Source organism: Corella eumyota, chromosome 3 (assembly GCF_963082875.1).
Source record: "Corella eumyota chromosome 3, kaCorEumy4.1, whole genome shotgun sequence".
Taxonomy (NCBI): Eukaryota; Metazoa; Chordata; class Ascidiacea; order Phlebobranchia; family Corellidae; genus Corella; species Corella eumyota.
Window position 1 is genome coordinate 17353067 of NC_137492.1, and position 19474 is coordinate 17372540.

The window sequence follows — 19474 nt, forward strand, 5'->3', positions numbered from 1 at the left end:
CACAGTGTGTTAGGTCTATATACCTAAGCTAAAGGGACAGTATTTTTAAAGTTACAAATATAAAAACAACGTAGTTAAAAACGTGAAAGGTCATTTATTTTAAGTAAAACAATTTTAATGTGTTTCTGGCAGCCTTATTTAGAGTTTCCACTTTAAAATCCCACTTAAAATCGAATCGCAGGCTTCATTACAAACTCTCTTTAACAGGACACGCCTTTCTCATTTTGGCAAAAATTTACCAGGAATTATATAGAACGTTGGCCTTCTATAATTAAAATGCAACAAAAAAATTGCATAACCATTTCTTTGCTATATTAGAGTACTGTATTTTACACATGGTTATTGTATTGTAACTATGTACGTAGTATTAGGTCACCACACGCAATTGTACTTAGGATTTCTGTATCATTTAAGTTAAATGTTTTGTTTAAAGTCATACGTCAACGCTCTGCCGTAATGTTTATATTAACTGTATACACAAACAGTCCTAAAAGTAAATCACGTTTATTTTGTTCAAGTTTGGAGAAATGGTGACTCATTACTGTCCGATAGAAATCCAATGTGGCGTAGCAACGTTACGGTTCGCGCCCATTTGGCCTCAAAATAGGAAAACGACGATTCCAAAATAAAAATTCAGCCGACTTGCTAGAGAACTGTCCGTAATTGATAAAAGTCGCGATAAGTCACGTGGAAATGGTAAGTTACTGTCGCTAGTTTATTTTAAGGCCTGGGAACTGGCTTATATCAACATAAGGGACTTTGCGAGGTTTGTTTCTATATAGATCACGTACAGATTGTACATATGAAAATATAGGTGCGGTTTGGTAAAGTTTTTACAGTCAAGGGTGGGGAATTTTGAAGATATCACGTTTTAGTTGGACAGAAAAAATTTGTAAAAAAAACATTTTATTTCATTTTAGAAATTAAAAATTCAGTATAAAGAATGTGCTTTTAGCCTATTATACATAAGCAGGTTAATATAAAAAACTTAACTGTTTTAGCCTTATTAAAATTACCATAATTGAAAAAACTAATAACCTCTTTTTTACCTGTATAATAATCTTGAATTCCTGCTTCAGAACTTTAATTTTTTTAATTTTTTAAATAACTTTCTTAAAGTTATTTTTTAAAATTATATTTATCTGTAGAATATCAAGAACAAATATTGGACAAAAGCAAAATTAGAGAAAAATTAAAACATTGTTAAATTGATAAACAATCGTTAAAACAGTTTAACAAAATATATTTAGATGCAGTTTGGTAATAACAAAAGAATATACAAATTTTAAAAGAAATTATTGTTTAAATTTTAGTTTACATAATTCTTTGAAATAGTATTTTTAAATGCAACTGCCATTTTTATAAAAAAAAGAAACATTATTAAAATAGTTAAAACGAGAATTCAAAATGATACAGTCTAATAGGCAAATCTCTATAAAAAATACAAGATTAATTAAATAAAAGAAAAAATGCTGATAAAATATACAAGATATTTGCAACTTCTAATACCTATCCAATTTATTTTTTATTTGAATTATTTTTAATAAAGTTATTTTAGTTAACTTAAATAAAGGCAATGTCAGAATTACACAGACTATTTTTTAGCTAAAGGCATGGATAAAAAATAAAAAAGTAAACAAAGAATTAAAAAGTTGAAATAAACTAACTACTATTATCTATTTCAGTGGAAAAAAATCCTAAAAAGTGTAAATTCAAAAAGTGATCTAAAATTGTAATAAATGTTTTTTTACTATTCAAAAAAAAATAAAACAGGACAAAAAACATTTTTTTTTTTTAAAGTTTGTTAAATTGGCAACTCTGCACAAAGAATTTTTAGTCCAGGGTAAACCTGTCTACTTACACCATCATACAACTCAACAGCCAATTAAAAACAAGCTTTCCCCCCTTTTTAAACCAAAACCTTTTAAAATTTTTACATGTTTTCATTTCGTCAACAACTGACCAGTCTAGATGCGTCACCAATTGAGTCTCTAGACTGAATATCACTACTTGTAAATTCACCGTCTGTATGTTTATCAGTTTTTTTATCGCTTGTGCTACTAGATACTGCAGCTACACGCCGTAAATTTGAGGTCGAACTCACTACATTTTGTTCGGTGGATGAGTTAGAATCAGACGGTGAAGTTTCACTTTCCTCATATAATCTTTGTCGCTTTGAGTCACTTGCCATGATGTTTTCTGTGACACTTCGTTTACTTGAGTTAAAGTCTGGGAAGTTTGAGGTGGAATCTGCAGCACTGTAGTAAGATGATGGACTGGACTCCGCCTCTCTCTATTTAAGTCATATATTAATAAAGTTGGTGTCACCGAACACAAAAATGATTTTAACTTTAAATAATTTCACCTACTTTTTAAGTTATACAATTTAAAAAAAATTTAAACTAATTAAAAAAAAGAAAAGGGAAGCCCTGTTTGTGATGACGTAGAAAGTACTAGCTTGTATACATTCATTACGCTACTTAGTACTTTCTACATCACACAAAAAATATGGTAACATTAAATTGTAAGTACCACAGACATTTTTTAAAGATTCTAAAGCCATTTTGTGATTCATTGTCAATCATACTAACGTGCTATATACATTACTTACAAAATTGCAAAACTCTGTAAGATAACACTTTAAAAGCAATAATTGTAACTTATATGCTAAGGGTTGTATTCCTTTTTTGCTAACTTGTACATTTACAAAATGCTAAATGTTATTATTGATTTTACATTTCGAATAATTACTTTAACTAGTGTTTAATTTTATTAAAACATACATAAAATTGTTATAATATAATAAGTAAAAAAAATCAGGCAATATTACCTGGACAATTCTGCTGGAAGATACTGCAGAAAAACTGGATCCACTTGAGGATAAACCTAAAAAAGGTACAGTGTATGTAATTTTTTTTTTGTATATATCTTTATCCTTGATGTGGGAAAGTCGAATGCGCGACTTAAACATAGAGTAACATCTGTTACTCCGACCCAGTCTCGAGTTGCCTATGGCAGTTTTGGATATTATAGATTATAATTGCCTGATAATTTATACTGCTGATGAAGTGCAGGAGTTCATATTGTTTATATCGCCTTACTTAAGGGCGCTACAGCAGAGAGTGAGGGGGCGCTACAGCAGTGGGGATTGAACCTACGACCCCATGTGTGGTGTAGCAGGTGTTCTTACCACTACACCACGTTGCCGGTATTAGTAACCTATAAACCCTATATTATTACAAAAAAGTTTAAAATAAATTTAAAAAACATGATGAATACCTGGTGCTAAAGGAGCAGAGGTACTTGATACAAATTCGTTACTAGAGGTCGTTTCTGCAGGGTTTAAAGGTCGAAAACTATGCTTTGAGGGGTCAACAATGGGTTGAGATGGGGTCACAATACTTGGGGTAAATGAGGGTGACAAGTTATGCCCCTGGTGGTCATTAGGTGACTTCGAAACTGGGTTAGTACTAGTTATAAGATTCTGAAACCCAGTCGTAGAATAAGGGGCAAAATTCCCGGGGTCTCTGTACCCCACATTAATGGGTGGGTCAATTTCAGGTAAAGACACAGAGGGGTAAAGGCTATTAAGGTTTGAGGGTAAATTGTTGGGGACCGGGGCTATCGGTACAATGTTGTCAAACATTTCAATGTCATCAACAAAATCACTGTCAAGCAATCTATTTAATTCTGCAAAAAAATGAAAATAAAGAACTAACCAAAAATAAAAAATTAAGTTGGTAAAAATAAGTGGAAAAATTTTATTATATTCTTTCTTTAGTTCTTAAATTTTAATTCAAAAAGTCTAAATAATTTTAAAGCATTACCTGCATAATTAGATGGTGAACCCCCCTGTCTTAGGTTACTTCTTGTAACTCTTAGATCACTTAGATGTTGTTGCAAGGCAGCACTGTGCCCTTGTACAATCGGATAGTTAGCGTTATTAGCCGTCGAATTGTTAATCGTGTTCTCAGTTTCGTCCAATAATCTTTCCATATAATCACTAAAGAAAAATAGTAAAAAAAATAAGAATAATATTTTTGTACACACACAGTTGTGGTTTTTATATTATTTACCACAACAATGTAATTTTTACCGTTTCTAAAAATACCATTTTATTTTTGTCTTTAGTGTATTGTACCATAACAAATACATACAATTAATTTGCAAAATAAAAATTTTGCACCTGGCTTTGCATTTGTAAAAAGTTAAAAAACGTGCCTCAATACCTATTTGCTATATTTAAGCATATACATAATGGGTTATTTTTTGTATACATACAAAATAGTATAATTTGTTGTTATTTTGTTGTAGTAAATATATAACATTATAGTAACTGCATGTGCTTATGTTGTAAAATATTAGATATTTACAAAAACAACAAGTAGACTCAAACATTTAAAATTATGGTGATACTGAAGGCTTAAAAATTAGTGCTAATAATTTATTGAATAATGATTTAAAAAAATATTTTCAATAAAAAGGAAATTTCATATACGTCATTAAGTGAAGCAAAATAATACCTTAAAAATTTCTTACTGTTAATTTTACTTAAATTTTTTTTTAAACTTACGTTACACCAGGATGTAGCATATCTTTCTTTTTGCCAAGTCTTGTTTTCGCGCTAAAGTTGGCATATCTTTCCGTCTTTTTCCACACATAATAAAACTTGACTATTTCACCTATACTCTTAGTTTTAACCTAAACAAATAAATTTAAGGCAAATTTAATTTTTTTAATATTTAAAAATTTATAACAAATTTGGATTTAATTTTTAAGAAAATGTAAAAATTTAAATTTATTGACCTTATTTTGATGAATTAAGTGAAAATCTTTTCCAAATAGGGCAAGTCCTTGTTCAAATAATTTACATTCGGACTCTGACCAAACATGCAAATCACTCGAAAGCGCTGGAGGTCTCCATTTATATTGTCTAACAGCCTAAAAAAAATACTCAAATTTTTTAAAAAATTTTACAAAATATATATATACAAAAAGTTAGATTTTAACTATGATGAACTACTAATTAAGAGTGGTGTAGTGGTCAGAACACTTGCTACACCAAATAAGGTCATGGGTTCGATCCCCACTGCTCTCTTGCTGTAGTGTCCTTGGGTAAGGTCTCATAAACAGTATGAACTCCTGCTGAGCCAGCACTTAATCAGCAGCTTAAATATTGGGCAATTATAATCCATATAATATCCTTAACTTCCTAAGGCAAGATAGGAGTTGGTCGGGGTAACTGATGTTACTCTATGTTTAGAGCTTGAAGTCAAGGATAAATATATTTAAAAAAAATTGTAGATTAATTAAACTATTTACCTCTTCTGCATCATTGTCACATTGTTTTAATAAAAACAACGCATCCTCATTGTCCCTTAGATGAGAACCGCATGGTAGTAATGAAGCATTGTTGCTGGAATTCAGTTGGGAGACTGTTGTCAAATATTGCTCAACTGCAACGCAAAACTTTGTGAAAAATTAATAAAAAAAATACTTAAAATGGTATATAATTTATATTAAATATAACATGGGAGTTCTTTTAGATAAGACAGGACAAAAATTACCCTTTTCTAAATCAATTTTATTTGGATCCCAAATTAACTCATCACCCTCACAATTATAATCAGGATTTTGTAATTCCTTAGTCGGTATACTATCAACCTAAAAAATAATAAAAAATTTTTGGTAAATTTTTTTAAATATTTTGTTGCAGTTAAATTGTTTATAACAAAATAAAAGAAATGTAGGGAACACAATGTTAATTGTTAACTAGAAATTTAATATAAGGATACAAAGAATGACTTAAATAAATAGTAATGACTAGTTTTTTTTCTGAAAAAACCGTTCTAAAGACCTGAGAATAAAAAATTGCAAAAAAAACTTTTTTAAATTTTTTTTCTTAAAATTTTATTTTAAAATAAATTTGACAAAATCACATTATTTCTAAATTTTTGATTTTGAAACCTGAAAATCTTCTCCGATCCTGGGTGACTTCCTCCAATCTTCAGGAGCAGGAGCATAATCTCCATCACCATCCTCATCTCCTGAATCGTGGTGGATCGGACTTAATAAAACATTATTCGCTAAAGGAAAAAAGTTGCTTTAAAAAATTTAAAAACTATAAAAGTAGATTTTGTTTATTTTTTAAAAAGGAATATTTTTTTTGAAGTGACATTTTTTAATAAAATTTGTTTAAATTTTAATTTTTTAAATAAATTTCTAAAATATAAATTATCCCTTAAAAAAACTTTGGTTTTTAGAGACTTGAGCATTTTAGAAACACTTTAATAACTTTTACTTACATCTTAGCTTTCTAGGTGGGCCAGTTGGTTTATTTTCATCAGGTTTTGTGTTATCATTTTCAGAGTCTGACGAAGTTCCAGTTTCCTTTTAAAAAAAGATAAAAATGTTAGATCAATTTTATGATTTCATCTTTATTATACCAAAAATTGAATTAAAACATAAAAAATTAAAAATAACCTTTTCTGATTTGTTTTTCCCAGCTGGTTTCCCATAATACATTTTAAGTAATTCTTCTAAAGGCATTTCACTTTCCTGAAATTTCAAATCGTTTTTTTAATCTTTTTAATAATTTTTGGGTAAATTGAATAAAAACAAAATTTTTTTTTAATTTACTAACTTTTGCAAGGGCATCTAGCTCCTCTTCATCTTCCTCCCCTCCCACTTCATCTTCCTCCAGAGTGCTCTCATCATCAAACTCATGAATCATCGATTCCACGGTGGGCTCAAACTCCCCATCTGTGTCATGACTGTCTTCGTTTGACGGTGATCTTATGTGCTCTGAAAGAGTTGTTTTGGAATCCTGGGAAGTCCCTAAAAAAAATTTTTAATAAAAAATTTGGCCTTTACTAGGAATATATGAAGAGATAGATTTACTGTACATAGTAAATCTATATTAATGTTAGGCAAATGTGATCCCGGATAATAGTGTTAGGCAAATGTGATCCCAGCAGACGAAGCCTGCTCACAATCTTTTTATAGTGCAATGATAAGTGATACACTGCGAATCCCTACTATATGTATCCAATTTGATATTCACTGATTCTATATCAAAAAGCTTGGGACTTATTAACTAATTAACATTACTAAAAAACAATTATTGTTAGGTATTATTTTTAAGTCAGTTAAATTTAAAAATGGTCCAGACTAAATTCAACCGGCAGCTTGGTGTAGTGGTAAGAACACTTGCTACACCACACATGAGGTCGTGGGTTCAATCCCCACTGAGCACATGCTGTAGCGCCCTTGAGTAAGGCGCTATAAACGGTACAAACTCCTGCTGAGCCAGCACTTAATCAGCAGCATAATTACCAGGCAATTATAATCTATAATATCCCAAACTGCCACAGGCAACTCGAGACTGGGCCGTGGTAACAGTTGTTACCCTATGTTTAAGTTGCGCATTCGACTTTCCGACATCGAGGATAAAGATATATACAAAAAAAAGGCTGGCTGTAAGGCCTTTTTACAAACTTTAAAAAAAATCGGAACAGTGTTAACTTTTAGAATGTGAAAATTTAACTGTTAACCTTTTATTTAAGTAAATTTTAATTATAATTTATTAATTACCGGCGACTGAAGATGAAGATTGAGAATTTGACAAATCTACAGAAACCGAATTTTCCGCTAAATCCGGAGCAGATGGGTCGTCGTCTACATTTTTGTTTAGCCAATTCGTGCCATCAAAACGTACATTAATTTTTAGAATGCTGTCGTGACTGTTTTCTACAACTTCAGTTTCTATATTTTCTGTACTTGGTTGTTCATTTGATTCTGTGTTATCCATTTTTAGGAATTACGTGACTTTCAGTCAGTCTACGTTTAAAGCTCTGACGTCAAACAAAAATTGTAGGCCTACAATTCAATCTACAAATAATAAAATACCTAAACAAAATAAAAATAGAATAGTTGTCTTTTTGTGTAACTGATTTATTTTAATAAAAAATGTTCCTGCTTTACAAAAAATCTTAAACAAACTAAAACGCGGATTATCAGAAGAGACGGAATTATTTCGCATCGGATAGCGGAGTGCGGCATTAAGCCGGGTGGCCCGGAATTATTTTTTTTAATAAAAAAAAATGACCAAAAACTCCTTTATAAAAGTATTCATTAAATTTTCACAACCTTTTATTAACAATTTAAATGCAAAGTTACAAAAAATAAGCTATCATAATATAAAAAACACCACGCTTTAAAAATTAACATATGTTGAAAGGCGTTTTACAGTGCAGTTTGATTTTGAATAACAATTGGTTCTCTATATTTAGTTCGGTATTTAGAACGATAGTCAATATACAAGCTTAACGGATGTAAAAAGCTGATTAAAATTAAGCACAAAAATATGACTTCAACATAAAGAAAATTTCCGTTAAGGTCGTTTAAAACCCAACTAAGCAAAGGCCTTATTACTAAAGACAACAGTCCATTTATAGCGTTTAGTGTACCAAAAAGGACACCAAATAAATTGGTAGGAAACTTACCAGTGAGACATATAGCAGTGTAGCTGTATATAGAACCACGCATTAACATATAACAAAAGAATGAGAAATACTGCAAAGGTAATACAGGAATAGCAACCAATATTGTGAATAGTAATGCCACGCCACTTACAAGGCATCCACAAATTACAAAAGTTTTTAACTTGCAAAGTTCTTCTGGCATTTTCTGTTTACGATATCGGTTAATCAATAAATCTGCTGCTGCACCAATCATTGGTCCTGTAAAACCACTTAGTAATGCAAAAATAGCAAAAGCATCAATATAACTTGTAAGTTCATCTTCGTTGCCAAATTGATGGATCCACGACGGAAAGGTGCCCAAGAAAAAACCATTTCGAATATGTAAAATCATTATATGAAAAACAGTTGTAATGTAGAACTTAGTTTTTATGCATTTCCACATTGATAACAGAATCTCTTTAAACGAGGGATTGTCATTGTCATTCGCAAATGTATTTGTGTCTACAGTACGTGGTTCATCTTCGCATTGTGGATTTCTGCATCTTTCTTGTATCCCATACCGATAATTCTCGTCCGCAGATGGAGGTATGTGATATCTTGGCGAAAGAAAAAATGTAACTCCAAAACTTATGGCCGACCAACTTGATAGTAAATAAAACGAATGGCGAAACGAAATGCCGTTTCGATGTGCCAAAAGAACAAGCCAGCTCATAAGTGTGGAACCACCGAAAATACCAGTAAACATAGAAATAAGTGTGGCTTTGATTTTTGGAAAAAGGTTTCCATATTGTGCACTGGACATGTAGAACAATGTGCTTCCAATAGATAAGAGAATTGTGCCAGGATAAAGTAACCAACTTTTAGTATTACTTGACGAAGCTAGAATTAAGCAGCCAGACAGATACAACGTTGTTCCGATTATTCTTGATATCCATGTTCCAAATTTTCTGATAACAAAACCATTAACAAAAGATCCAGTAAGTAAAACAGCAAGAATTACAGAATAAATAAACGAGAAGGTCTCTTCTTGTTCGTTGCATGTCGGAAAAGCTGATGACATTGCTATTAACGAATCTGTTGCTGTAAAACTTGTATTAATATCCTGGCTGACTAATTCTGTATAATTTAAGACGTCATTTGGTGAAGTGGTTGCGTTAGTTTCGCTGCATAAATCGCTGAAGTAACCTTTATCTTGAAATACAAAAACTAGAAATGTAAATCCCACCACCAGTGCGCCAAATAAGATATCAAGGCTAGCGAAAACCACGGTAAGAATATGTTGTATGTTCATATTCCTTTAAATATATTAAAACAAACAAAACAAAATAGGTTTTGAGAACCTTTGCATTTTATCTGTTTGACTGAACCCAGAAAGCCCCAGTTGAAAAAGTTTTTCTTTTACGAAGTTCGGGAAAGGTCGTGCGCAACGAAAAAAAAAACGCCATGCAAGCGTTGTTTAACCACCCAAAACTTTTACGTTGATAAATATGTTTTTAGTTATGCTGATGTCATTGTAGGTAACTATTGGTTAATATTGAAAAACTTTTATCATAAAAAATATTGTGATTTTTAAAATTATAACAACTTTGACAAAACAATTACAGGTAAAATTAAAAAAAAACTTTTTAAAAAAAACAAATTCACTTGGTTTTCATAAAAATATAAGTTATTTTAATTTAAATCTTTACTTAATCGTGCTTTGATTCAGCATTATTAAACGCCACTACATGTATAATTAATTATATATATATTTTGACAGCACTTAGTTTTACCGGCCTCGAATTACAAATCGTTATAAAACTGGCTTTCATTGTTTAATTAATAAAAATGCATTAGGTTTTAAATTGTATTTGACCTGGTTAATATTTTAAAGTATAACTATGATGATGTATTTTACTCAAAATGTAATGGGGCAGAAAGAAATCAGTTTACTTGGATAAGAACCAAATAAATTGAAGACAAAAAAGAAAGAAACGAAAATTCACCTAAAAGAGAATTAACAAACTGCAGCCAAACAACCCATCAACTATAATTAGGTTAGTTCATGGTTTTTGTTGGTTTAACTTTAAGGTAAGTGCGGCTTTGTTTCCCACCTTTATGCAGGTATATGCTATTACAGATAACAGTATTAAAAAGTAGGTAGCAAGTATATTAATGTTTGGTATATTTAAGTCTTGTGCTATATTATTGTAAGCCATTTGAAATCAGCTTAATCTGTGACCACGATCTTTTCATAATAGCATAACTAAGTATGGAAGGTTAGTGGGGGGGGGGGGGGGGGGCAGATTTAGTATGAAAAGGTCAAATTTTGAAATTACTGCTTCATTTAGCGGCTTTGCATGGGCGATTGCAAGGTTATAGAATGACGGTGCATTATTTAAGTAAAAAAACATTGAAAAACAATTCACATGGATCAACAATTTTCTTATTTTTTTGTTTTTCTGTTGGTCTCTTTAACTGGGTCAAAGAGCACTAGCGTTTCATATTTGTAACAGAATAAACAGATTTTTGAAATATTTGAGGTCTTTAAAGAAAAAGTTTTGATTTGTTTTAGGTTATAAGTAAGAAGCTTAACTCAAGCACTAGATATTTACCGTTTTTGTTTGTTGTATTTTAGATTTCTCTTAATATAAACATGAACATACAACATATACTAAGTGTTGTCCTTGCTTGTCTTGAGATTTTATTCGGGGCCTTGGTTGTTGGATTTCCATTCCTAGTGTTTGTACTACAAGATGAAGGCTACTTCAGCAACTTATGCAGTGAAACTGACGTTACTACATTACCCACTAACGTTATTAATGCTACAGACTCATTTACCCGTGATGTTAATTCAAGTTTTACCACTCAGATATCGTTGCAAGCTTATCCAACATGCAACGAGCAAGCAGAAACTTTTTCGTTCGTATACTCGATACTGATAGTCGTGTTAACGATTGGGACTTTTACTAATGGATTTATAGTAAGAAAATTTGGAACATGGATATCAAAAATGATTGGAATCTCTTTCTATTTGGCTGGTTGTTTGATTCTAGCCACCTCAAACCCTACAAACAGTTGGATCCTTTATCTTGCCACATGCCTACTTGCTGCTGGAAGTTCGTTTTTCTATTTATGCAGTGCACAATATGGTAATCTGTTTCCGAAAATCAAATCCACACTTATATCAATATTTACTGGGACTTTTATTAGTTCCACTATGATGTGTTGGCTTGTTTTATTGGCACATAGAAATGGCATTTCGTTTCGCCATTCGTTTTATTTACTCTCAAGTTGGTCGGCCATTAGTTTTGCGGCAACTTTTTTTCTTTCCCCAAGGAAACTTATTCCCCCATCTGCAGACGAGAATTATCGATATGGGATACAAGAAAGATGCAGAAATCCACAATGTGCAGATGATCAACATATAGACACAAATACATCTGATAATGACAATGACAATCCCTCGTTTAAGGAGATTCTGTTATCAATGTGGAAATGTATAAAAACTAAGTTCTACATTACAACAACGCTGCATGTTTGGATTCTAAACTTTCGAAACTTGTTTTTTATTTCTACATTTCCAACGTGGATCCGAAAATTTGGCAACGAAGATGAACTTACAAGTTATATTGATGCTTTTGCTATTTTCGCACTACTCAGTGGTTTCTCATCTCCAGTTATTGGTGCAACAGCAGATGCACTCATTAACCGATATCGTAAACAGAACATCCCAAAAGAACTTAGCAAGTTAAAAGCATTTGTAATTTGCGGTTGTCTCGTAAGTGGTGTGTCCTTGATATTTACTATTTCGGTTGCTATTCCTGTATTACCTTTGCAGTATTTCTCATTCTTTTGTTATATGCTGATGCGTAGTTCTATATACAGCTACACTGCTATATGTCTGACTGGTAAATTTCCTACCAGTTTATTCGGGGTACTTTTCGGTACACTAAACTCAGTAAATGGATTTATATCTCTACTTATTAAACCCCTGCTAAGTTGGGTTCTAAACGACCTTGACGGAAATTTTATTTATGTTGAAGTCATGTTTTTGTGCTTAATTTTAATTAGCTTTTTACATCCGTTAAGCTTGTATCTTGACTATCGTGCTAAAATGAAACAAATGACAAAGTCAACTGTTATTAGAAATCATAATGTGGATGAATAGTAAACAAAATATTAAAAGGGATTGTTGCAACTGTAAAAATAATTTTTAATGTGCTTTGCTATAACAATTTAAACGACATTTAACAAATAATAAATCATATAACTTGACAGTGTTTATTTTTAACTGCATCTAATTTTCAATTTTTAAAAAACTGATTTTTTTTCTTTTATTAATAAAATTACTTACATTAGATTTTAAGGGGTGTTTGTATGGTTAATATTTTTTTTAAATGTCAACAATTTTAGAATAACTTCAACATTTATTTTTAAATTATAAGCAAATATGAGTCAATAAATTGGTATGAAGGGAGTTAATTTTGTACGAGAAAACAAATTTTTAAATTTACTGCTTCATTTACCGGCTTTGCATGAGCGATTGCACGGTTATAAAATAACACTGCATTTTATTAACTACGATAAAATTGAAAACAAAAAAATTTACATGGATCAACAGTTTTCTACCTTTTTTTTCTGTTGGTAGGCTTAACCTCAAAACAAGTTACTTCAACTGGGTTAAAGAATACCCGCATTAAATATTTTGTAACAGAATAAACAGGTATTTAAAATGTTGATTTGTTTTTGGTTAACAAAAGATACCTTATTTTTAGGCATTAGATATTAACTTATTTAGTTTGTTGTATCTTGAATTACTGTTAAAAATAAACATGAACATACAACATGTACTAAGTGTAATTTTCGCTTGTCTTGAGATACTATTTGGAAGCTTAGTAGTTGGATTCCCATTTCTAGTGTTTGTACTACAAGATGAAGGCTACTTCAGCGACTTATGCAGTGAAACTGACGTCACTACATTACCTACTGACGTCAATAATGCTACAGATTCATTTACACGTGATGTAAATTCAAGTTTTACCACTCAGATGTCGTCGCAAGCGTATCCAACATGCAACAAGCAAGCAGAAACCTTTTCGTTCGTTTACTCGATACTTATAGTTGTGTTAACTGTTGGAATTTTCTTTAACGGATTTATAGTAAGAAAATTTGGAACATGGATATCAAAAATGATCGGAATCTCTTTCTATTTAGCTGGCTGTTTGATTCTAGCCACCTCAAGTAATTCAAACAGTTGGGCCATTTATCTTGCCCCATCCTTACTTACGGTTGGTAGTACGTTTTTCTATTTATGCAGTGTACAATATGGTAATCTGTTTCCAAAAATTAAATCTACACTTATATCAATATTTACTGGGACCTTTATTAGTTCCACTATAATGTGTTGGCTTGTTCTTTTGGCACACCGAAGTGGCATTTCGTTTCGCCATTCGTTTTATTTGCTTTCAAGTTGGTCGGCCATTAGTTTTGCGGCAACTTTTTTTCTTTCCCCAAAAAAACTTATTCCTTCATCTGCGGACCAGAATTATCGATATGGAATACAAGAAAGATGCAGAAATCCACAATGCGAAAATGAACCACGTACTGTAAACACAAATACATCTGATAATGACAATGACAATCCCTCGTTTAAGAAGATTCTGTTATCAATGTGGAAATGTATAAAAACTAAGTTCTACATAACAACAACGCTACATATTTGGATCCTTAACTTTCGAAATTTATTTTTTATATCTACATTTCCAACTTGGATTTTAAAATTTGGCAATGAAGATGAACTTACAAGTTATATTGATGCTTTTGCTATTTTCGCATTGTTAAGTGGCTTCTCATCTCCAGTTATTGGTGCAACAGCAGATGCACTCATCAACCGATATCGTAAACAGAACATCCCAGAAGAAGTAAGCAAGTTAAAAGCTTTTATGATTTGTGGATGCCTTGTAAGTGGCGTGGCATTAATATTTACAATATCAATTGCTATTCCAATATTACCCTTGCAGTATTTCTCATTCTTTTGTTATATGCTGATGCGTAGTTCTATATACAGCTACACTGCTATATGTCTGACTGGTAAATTTCCTATCAATTTATTTGGGGTACTTTTTGGTGCACTAGATATGGTAAATGGTGTTATTACCCTCCTTATAAAACCTTTACTTAGTTGGGTTCTAAACGACCTTGACGGAAATTTTATTTATGTTGAAGTAATGTTTTTGTGCTTAATTTTAATTAGCTTTTTACATCCATTAAGCTTGTGTCTTGACTATCGTTCTAAATTGAAACAAATTGCAAAATCAACTGTTATAAAAAATCATCAAGTAGATGAATAATTTAGTAAAAATCTTCATCAAGATATTACACCTGTAAAAAAATATACCTAATACTTTGGTATTAGTTGCATAATTTTTAATCAATGTTGTTTACAAAACATTATAAGTATTTGAATATTTTTATTTTTCTCAAGTATGAAACTATAACATGTCAAAGGTGTTTAAAAAACTTTATGTTGAATATATCTTAAATAAGGAAACAACCCTAATTACGTGCATGTAACATATGCTTTAATAGGAACTAAGATTTTATTAAAACAATAGACAATACACATATGGCAAAGCAATCAAAACTCTAAACACCAGTTTGCTGGTTATAATGCATAAATAAAGTAAAAAATATTTTATAACTATCTAGTTTTACTAAAAAGAATAAGTATATGCCAAAAAAGTAGCAGCACATTTTTTAAAATTTGTTTGAAACTTTGTAAATGTTAATACTGTCGCTTGGTGCCGTAGCTGAGGAGATAGCAAAATCGACAAAAAATTTTAATAAAAAAAAAACAAAAAAAATTATCCTTTACGAAAAATAACTGCTACAAAATTTAAAAGTACAAAGAAATGTTGTTAAAATCTGACAATTTTAACAAAAGAGTTTTGAGGGGTTTTGAATTATTTAAATTTTGGGTTGTGTTATTTTAGCGCGGTATACCGGCAGTGCCTTCTTCCTTTATTTAGCTTAAAGCAGAACTATTTATAAAAGAGCATGCGTAAACGCTAACAAAAAAGGAGTTCGTTTAGCGTTTACTGCTAGACCGTAAATTTATCAATATGTTATCACAAATTATACATACTTGAGTAGGCATAAAATAGTCATTTGTGTTTTTGCACTTTAAACTTCCTTATTTTTATAATGACTAATTTAACTTAATAATAAAGCCAAGTGAGTCAGGGCAAGTAGAGTTTGAAAACATTGAAAAAATGAAAAAAAAGTATGGCAAACATTGGAGCTTTATTAGAGGTTATTAAAAAACGTACAGGAAGAAATAGCGTAAAATTACTCAATCAACCTAGCATTGGCGGAAGCCTTTAAGTTATCAACTTATATTGTCTATTTATTAACAGAATACTGGTTAGTTATAACGTTTAAATTCATGGTTTGGAGTATGTTTGGAATTTCGTTTTCCGCAAGAATAAAAAACAAAATTGCTGGGTTATTACGCCATATTGTGATTTATGCATATCTGTATTGGGATTTATTTATTGTTGTCTTTTTATCAAGTCTTCTGTCAAGTTACCTGATTTATTTTAACTTTGTCAAATGGACTGGCTCCAATCAGTCAAGGCCTTGGTGGAATTGGCAGTCATATCAAGACTGGGAAATTACTGGACATGTCCCAAAGTTTGGTGACTTCTTAGATGCATCAAAGTCGTTTGAAATGAATCTAAAACGAAAGACAATAGATTTCACAAAAGAAACAAACATTGTAAAATTAGTAAGCGTTTTTGTTTTGCTATTTATGTTAAAAATAACCTACATAACAATGTCCAATTATTGTATTTATTTTGTTAAACATTTGAAACTAAAAAAAGTAAGTTTCGATTTAAATAGTAAGCTATATTAAGCTTAAATAAAGGTTCATTACAACTTAAATAATAAATGTAATATTTACCGACTTATTTTAAAATTTCAACTGAAAATTTACTTAAGCGTGACTAGTTATAGCCTACGGCCAAACACACAAAGAGAGATTAAACAAATGTTATTATGGACAATTGCATTTATCGTGAAGTGTTGACATAAACCTCTCAGTTAATAATTTTTTACTCCAGTACAAGGAGAAAAAAATTAAAATTATTTTTTAACTGTTTTTTAACCCTTTTGCAACTTACTTTTTTACTTTATCTTTTCCAGATAATTTACCTGTTTTTTTCACAAAAATAAAGCTAATATGGATCAAAATCAAAGTTATTTGTGTTACAGGAAAAATCAAAGTTAATTGTATTCAACAAACCTGCTTTTAACGAGGAAATCCCGTATCCGTTGCCAGAAGGAAAGTGTGGCGGAAAATGCTCAGTTTCGTATGACAGAGATTTGCTGAACCGTGCAGACGCCGTTTTATTTCATTTTGGGAACTTAATGAACGAGACTGAGTTACCAAAAAGAAGGTAATTGTTAAAAAGAGAAAATTAATTTAAGTTTTTGTTATTTAATGTTACACTAATAGCCACAATCTAATTAGGAATGTGATAGTGGAATTCAACTAATAATGAACGATGTTGCAGATTAAAACGTGACATTTTTATGTTATTTTTAAACATTGTTCAACAAATTAGGCTTTATTTTTAATTAATTACCATCTAATTCACATCAGTGATTTTGATGTATTGTTGAACAATTTCCTGTTTGCAATTCTGTAGAAATGGGCATACACATTATGTTAACTGTTTGCTATCGGTGTTTAATTTGTGTTACTTATGTTAAGCTGTTTGCTATTGGTGTTTAATTTGTGTTAATTATGCAAAGCTGTTTGCTATTGGTGTTTAATTTGTGTTTTTAGGCACCCAGACCAGCTGTATGTGTGGACTAATCAGGAAAGCCCTTCTTCCCTTTACCGAATCTACAAAGAAGATTTACAACGTTTTAACAACACATTTAACCTGACTATGACATATAGGTAAACTATTTAACTTAGGTATTCAGGAATTTTTTGTAATTATAAATTCTTTACAACTTGAACACATTTTTTAATATGATTTTACCGCATTTGGTTAAAGTAACAACGTTGATGTAAAATTAAAACCCTTTTTATGCTTGCCAAAAGTATATTAAATTGAAAATAAAAAGGGGGTTTTGAATTATTTAAAGTTATAAAAATGGTTGAAGAGTAAATATATAAACGTTCACAAAATGGGTTACTCTTAGAAAAAAACAACAAAACTTACAAGACTGTTAAACAATTCTAACCTTAACAACGACTTTGTTAAAAATTCTCTTTTAAATGCCGCTTTTGTGTTATAAAGAATTCTATTCAAAAGCGTATTAATAATAGCCATTGATTTTTATAGAAGGGATTCGGACATATACTTTCCATATTTTGACACGGCTGATATTATAAAGGAAATAAAGAATGACAGTTTGGTATCGAATACCGTCAATTTAATGGCTCAAAAGTCAAAGCTAATAGCATGGATTAGTGGCAACTGTTATACAAAAGGTAAGTTTATTCTTTTAAAATTAACCTAGCATATAAAAACAGATACAAAAATAATGGCCAAAACCCCATTTTACTTACAAAAAAACAACTTTTATTAAATTCGCTATATCCAAACCGTTTTTTTTTCTAAAAAATGCTTTTGAATTTCAAAAAAAAATTTGACCTAGATTTTGGTAAAACTTTGGTTTTAAAATTCTTGTTTTCTGAAAGTTTGTTTAATAAGGTAAAACTGCTTTCTTCAGTCATAAAAAAGATAAAAACACGTGATTATAATACAATTTGTTGTTTTAGGGGCGTTGTTCCGTTTACAAATGATTTTAGAGTTTGTTGACCTAGGCCTTGACGTTGACTTATATGGGTTCTGTGTGTTCAACTCTTTGCCAGGAACGTGGAGGGACACTCACAAATATTTGACCCCTTACAAGTTCTATTTTGCGATGGAAAACTCGCTGCACTGTAGGGATTATATTACTGAAAAAACATGGTGGAATTCCTTACGTGCCGGGGTCGTTCCGGTGATTTGGGGCCCGACCCGAGAGGACGTAGAAAAATCTCTTCCACCCGGATCCTTTATTTTCATGGAGGACTTCTCTTCTCCTCAGAAACTTATAGATTACCTAATGTATCTAGATACTCACGCGGATGAATACATGGCTTATTTTAAATGGAGAGCCGATAGTAAAATAGCTGAAGCAAATCCCGAAAAGGCGTTTTGTCAGCTTTGCCGTTTGTTACACAACGACGACATTTTTGAAACAAAAAATAACGTTCGCCCACAATACAAAGTTGAATCCATACACTCATGGTGGTATTATGATGAAACAAAAACATGTATTACTCCTTTTACTACACGCGAAAGACTATGGGGCACATTTTACTGGAACATGGTATTATCTGAATACAGAATACGATTCCTTACTCAAAGGTGTTTTTATTATGCTGTTTTTATATTTATTATAGCAATATTGGTGTTACGTCGTATTGTTTTGCGAAAAACGACTAAAAATTCTAGACCTTTTTAATAGACGTTAGTTATTGTTTTTAGTTGCTTTAAGTAATTTTAGTTTAATTCGTATTCTTATCTTTTGTTTTACTGTTTATTGTTTAGATTATATGCAATTATATACACAGGACTTAATTAAATATGCACTTTTTTGGAACACCGTTTCATTTATTTATAAATAATTTAACAATAGACTGAATAATTAAGTGCACAAAGGTACATTCATTTTCTTATAATATTTTTTCCCTAAGGTGTTATTTAAGGCTATATTTTTTCTCTAAGGTATTATTTAAGGCTGCTTTAAAATAATGTTAAAAGAGATTACAATTTTTTTGCCAAAAAAATAGGTACGAATGTAAATAAAGCACAGTTTTACGAAAATATTGATGTTTACTTAACTTTTGTGCTTGAAAACACGTTAGCTTTATGACTTACACGACTAACATGTAATGGGTAAAACAATACCTTGATTTTAGGTGTAAACATTAAAAAAAACGT

General features: G+C 30.9%; 5 protein-coding genes across 6 annotated transcripts; 3 read left to right on the forward strand and 2 right to left on the reverse strand.

Moving 5' to 3' along the window:
* Nucleotides 1–1225: 1225 nt before the first annotated feature.
* On the reverse strand, nucleotides 1226–7895 carry LOC145745337 (uncharacterized). The gene is made up of 13 exons (XM_082563386.1): nucleotides 7594–7895; nucleotides 6644–6837; nucleotides 6484–6558; nucleotides 6306–6390; nucleotides 5968–6086; nucleotides 5568–5664; nucleotides 5323–5456; nucleotides 4807–4941; nucleotides 4574–4701; nucleotides 3828–4003; nucleotides 3280–3690; nucleotides 2831–2886; nucleotides 1226–2293 (listed from the first exon to the last, which is right to left on the reverse strand). The coding sequence occupies exons 1-13, from the start codon at nucleotides 7808–7810 to the stop codon at nucleotides 1952–1954; spliced, it is 2169 nt and encodes a 722-aa protein (XP_082419512.1). The 5' UTR covers nucleotides 7811–7895; the 3' UTR covers nucleotides 1226–1951.
* Nucleotides 7896–8140: 245 nt separating this feature from the next.
* Nucleotides 8141–9861, reverse strand: LOC145745589 (equilibrative nucleobase transporter 1-like). Its single transcript, XM_082563704.1, has one exon. It carries the CDS (start codon nucleotides 9772–9774, stop codon nucleotides 8245–8247), a length of 1530 nt encoding a protein of 509 aa, XP_082419830.1. The 5' UTR covers nucleotides 9775–9861; the 3' UTR covers nucleotides 8141–8244.
* A 1191-nt stretch (nucleotides 9862–11052) lies between these two features.
* On the forward strand, nucleotides 11053–13063 carry LOC145745588 (equilibrative nucleobase transporter 1-like). Its single transcript, XM_082563703.1, has one exon. It carries the CDS (start codon nucleotides 11119–11121, stop codon nucleotides 12631–12633), a length of 1515 nt encoding a protein of 504 aa, XP_082419829.1. The 5' UTR covers nucleotides 11053–11118; the 3' UTR covers nucleotides 12634–13063.
* Nucleotides 13064–13297: 234 nt separating this feature from the next.
* LOC145745963 (equilibrative nucleobase transporter 1-like) lies at nucleotides 13298–14815 on the forward strand. The gene has a single exon (XM_082564144.1). The coding sequence runs from the start codon at nucleotides 13298–13300 to the stop codon at nucleotides 14813–14815; it is 1518 nt and encodes a 505-aa protein (XP_082420270.1).
* Nucleotides 14816–15884: 1069 nt separating this feature from the next.
* LOC145745351 (3-galactosyl-N-acetylglucosaminide 4-alpha-L-fucosyltransferase FUT3-like) lies at nucleotides 15885–19138 on the forward strand. 2 transcript variants are annotated; one of them, XM_082563401.1, is made up of 5 exons: nucleotides 15885–16251; nucleotides 16740–16924; nucleotides 17317–17433; nucleotides 17825–17973; nucleotides 18265–19138. In XM_082563401.1, exons 1-5 carry the CDS (start codon nucleotides 15910–15912, stop codon nucleotides 18993–18995), a joined length of 1524 nt encoding a protein of 507 aa, XP_082419527.1. In that variant the 5' UTR covers nucleotides 15885–15909; the 3' UTR covers nucleotides 18996–19138. The 2 variants fall into 2 exon arrangements, with proteins under 2 accessions (XP_082419527.1, XP_082419528.1); XM_082563402.1 differs by having other exon boundaries at nucleotides 17828–17973.
* The last annotated feature ends 336 nt before the right edge of the window (nucleotides 19139–19474 follow it).

Excerpts from the sequence above, each read along its gene's own strand:
- LOC145745963 (XM_082564144.1), top strand. The coding sequence starts at position 13,298 with ATGAACATACAACATGTACTAAGTGTAATTTTCGCTTGTCTTGAGATA.
- LOC145745351 (XM_082563401.1), top strand. The coding sequence starts at position 15,910 with ATGGTTTGGAGTATGTTTGGAATTTCGTTTTCCGCAAGAATAAAAAAC. Across the intron at positions 17,434-17,824 it reads AACCTGACTATGACATATAG|AAGGGATTCGGACATATACT; the intron begins GTAAACTATTTA and ends TGATTTTTATAG. Across the intron at positions 17,974-18,264 it reads TGGCAACTGTTATACAAAAG|GGGCGTTGTTCCGTTTACAA; the intron begins GTAAGTTTATTC and ends TTGTTGTTTTAG.
- LOC145745588 (XM_082563703.1), top strand. The coding sequence starts at position 11,119 with ATGAACATACAACATATACTAAGTGTTGTCCTTGCTTGTCTTGAGATT.
- LOC145745589 (XM_082563704.1), bottom strand. The coding sequence starts at position 9,774 with ATGAACATACAACATATTCTTACCGTGGTTTTCGCTAGCCTTGATATC.
- LOC145745337 (XM_082563386.1), bottom strand. The coding sequence starts at position 7,810 with ATGGATAACACAGAATCAAATGAACAACCAAGTACAGAAAATATAGAA. Across the intron at positions 6,838-7,593 it reads ATCTTCATCTTCAGTCGCCG|GGACTTCCCAGGATTCCAAA; the intron begins GTAATTAATAAA and ends AATTTTTTTTAG. Across the intron at positions 4,702-4,806 it reads ACTTAATTCATCAAAATAAG|GTTAAAACTAAGAGTATAGG; the intron begins GTCAATAAATTT and ends TTATTTGTTTAG.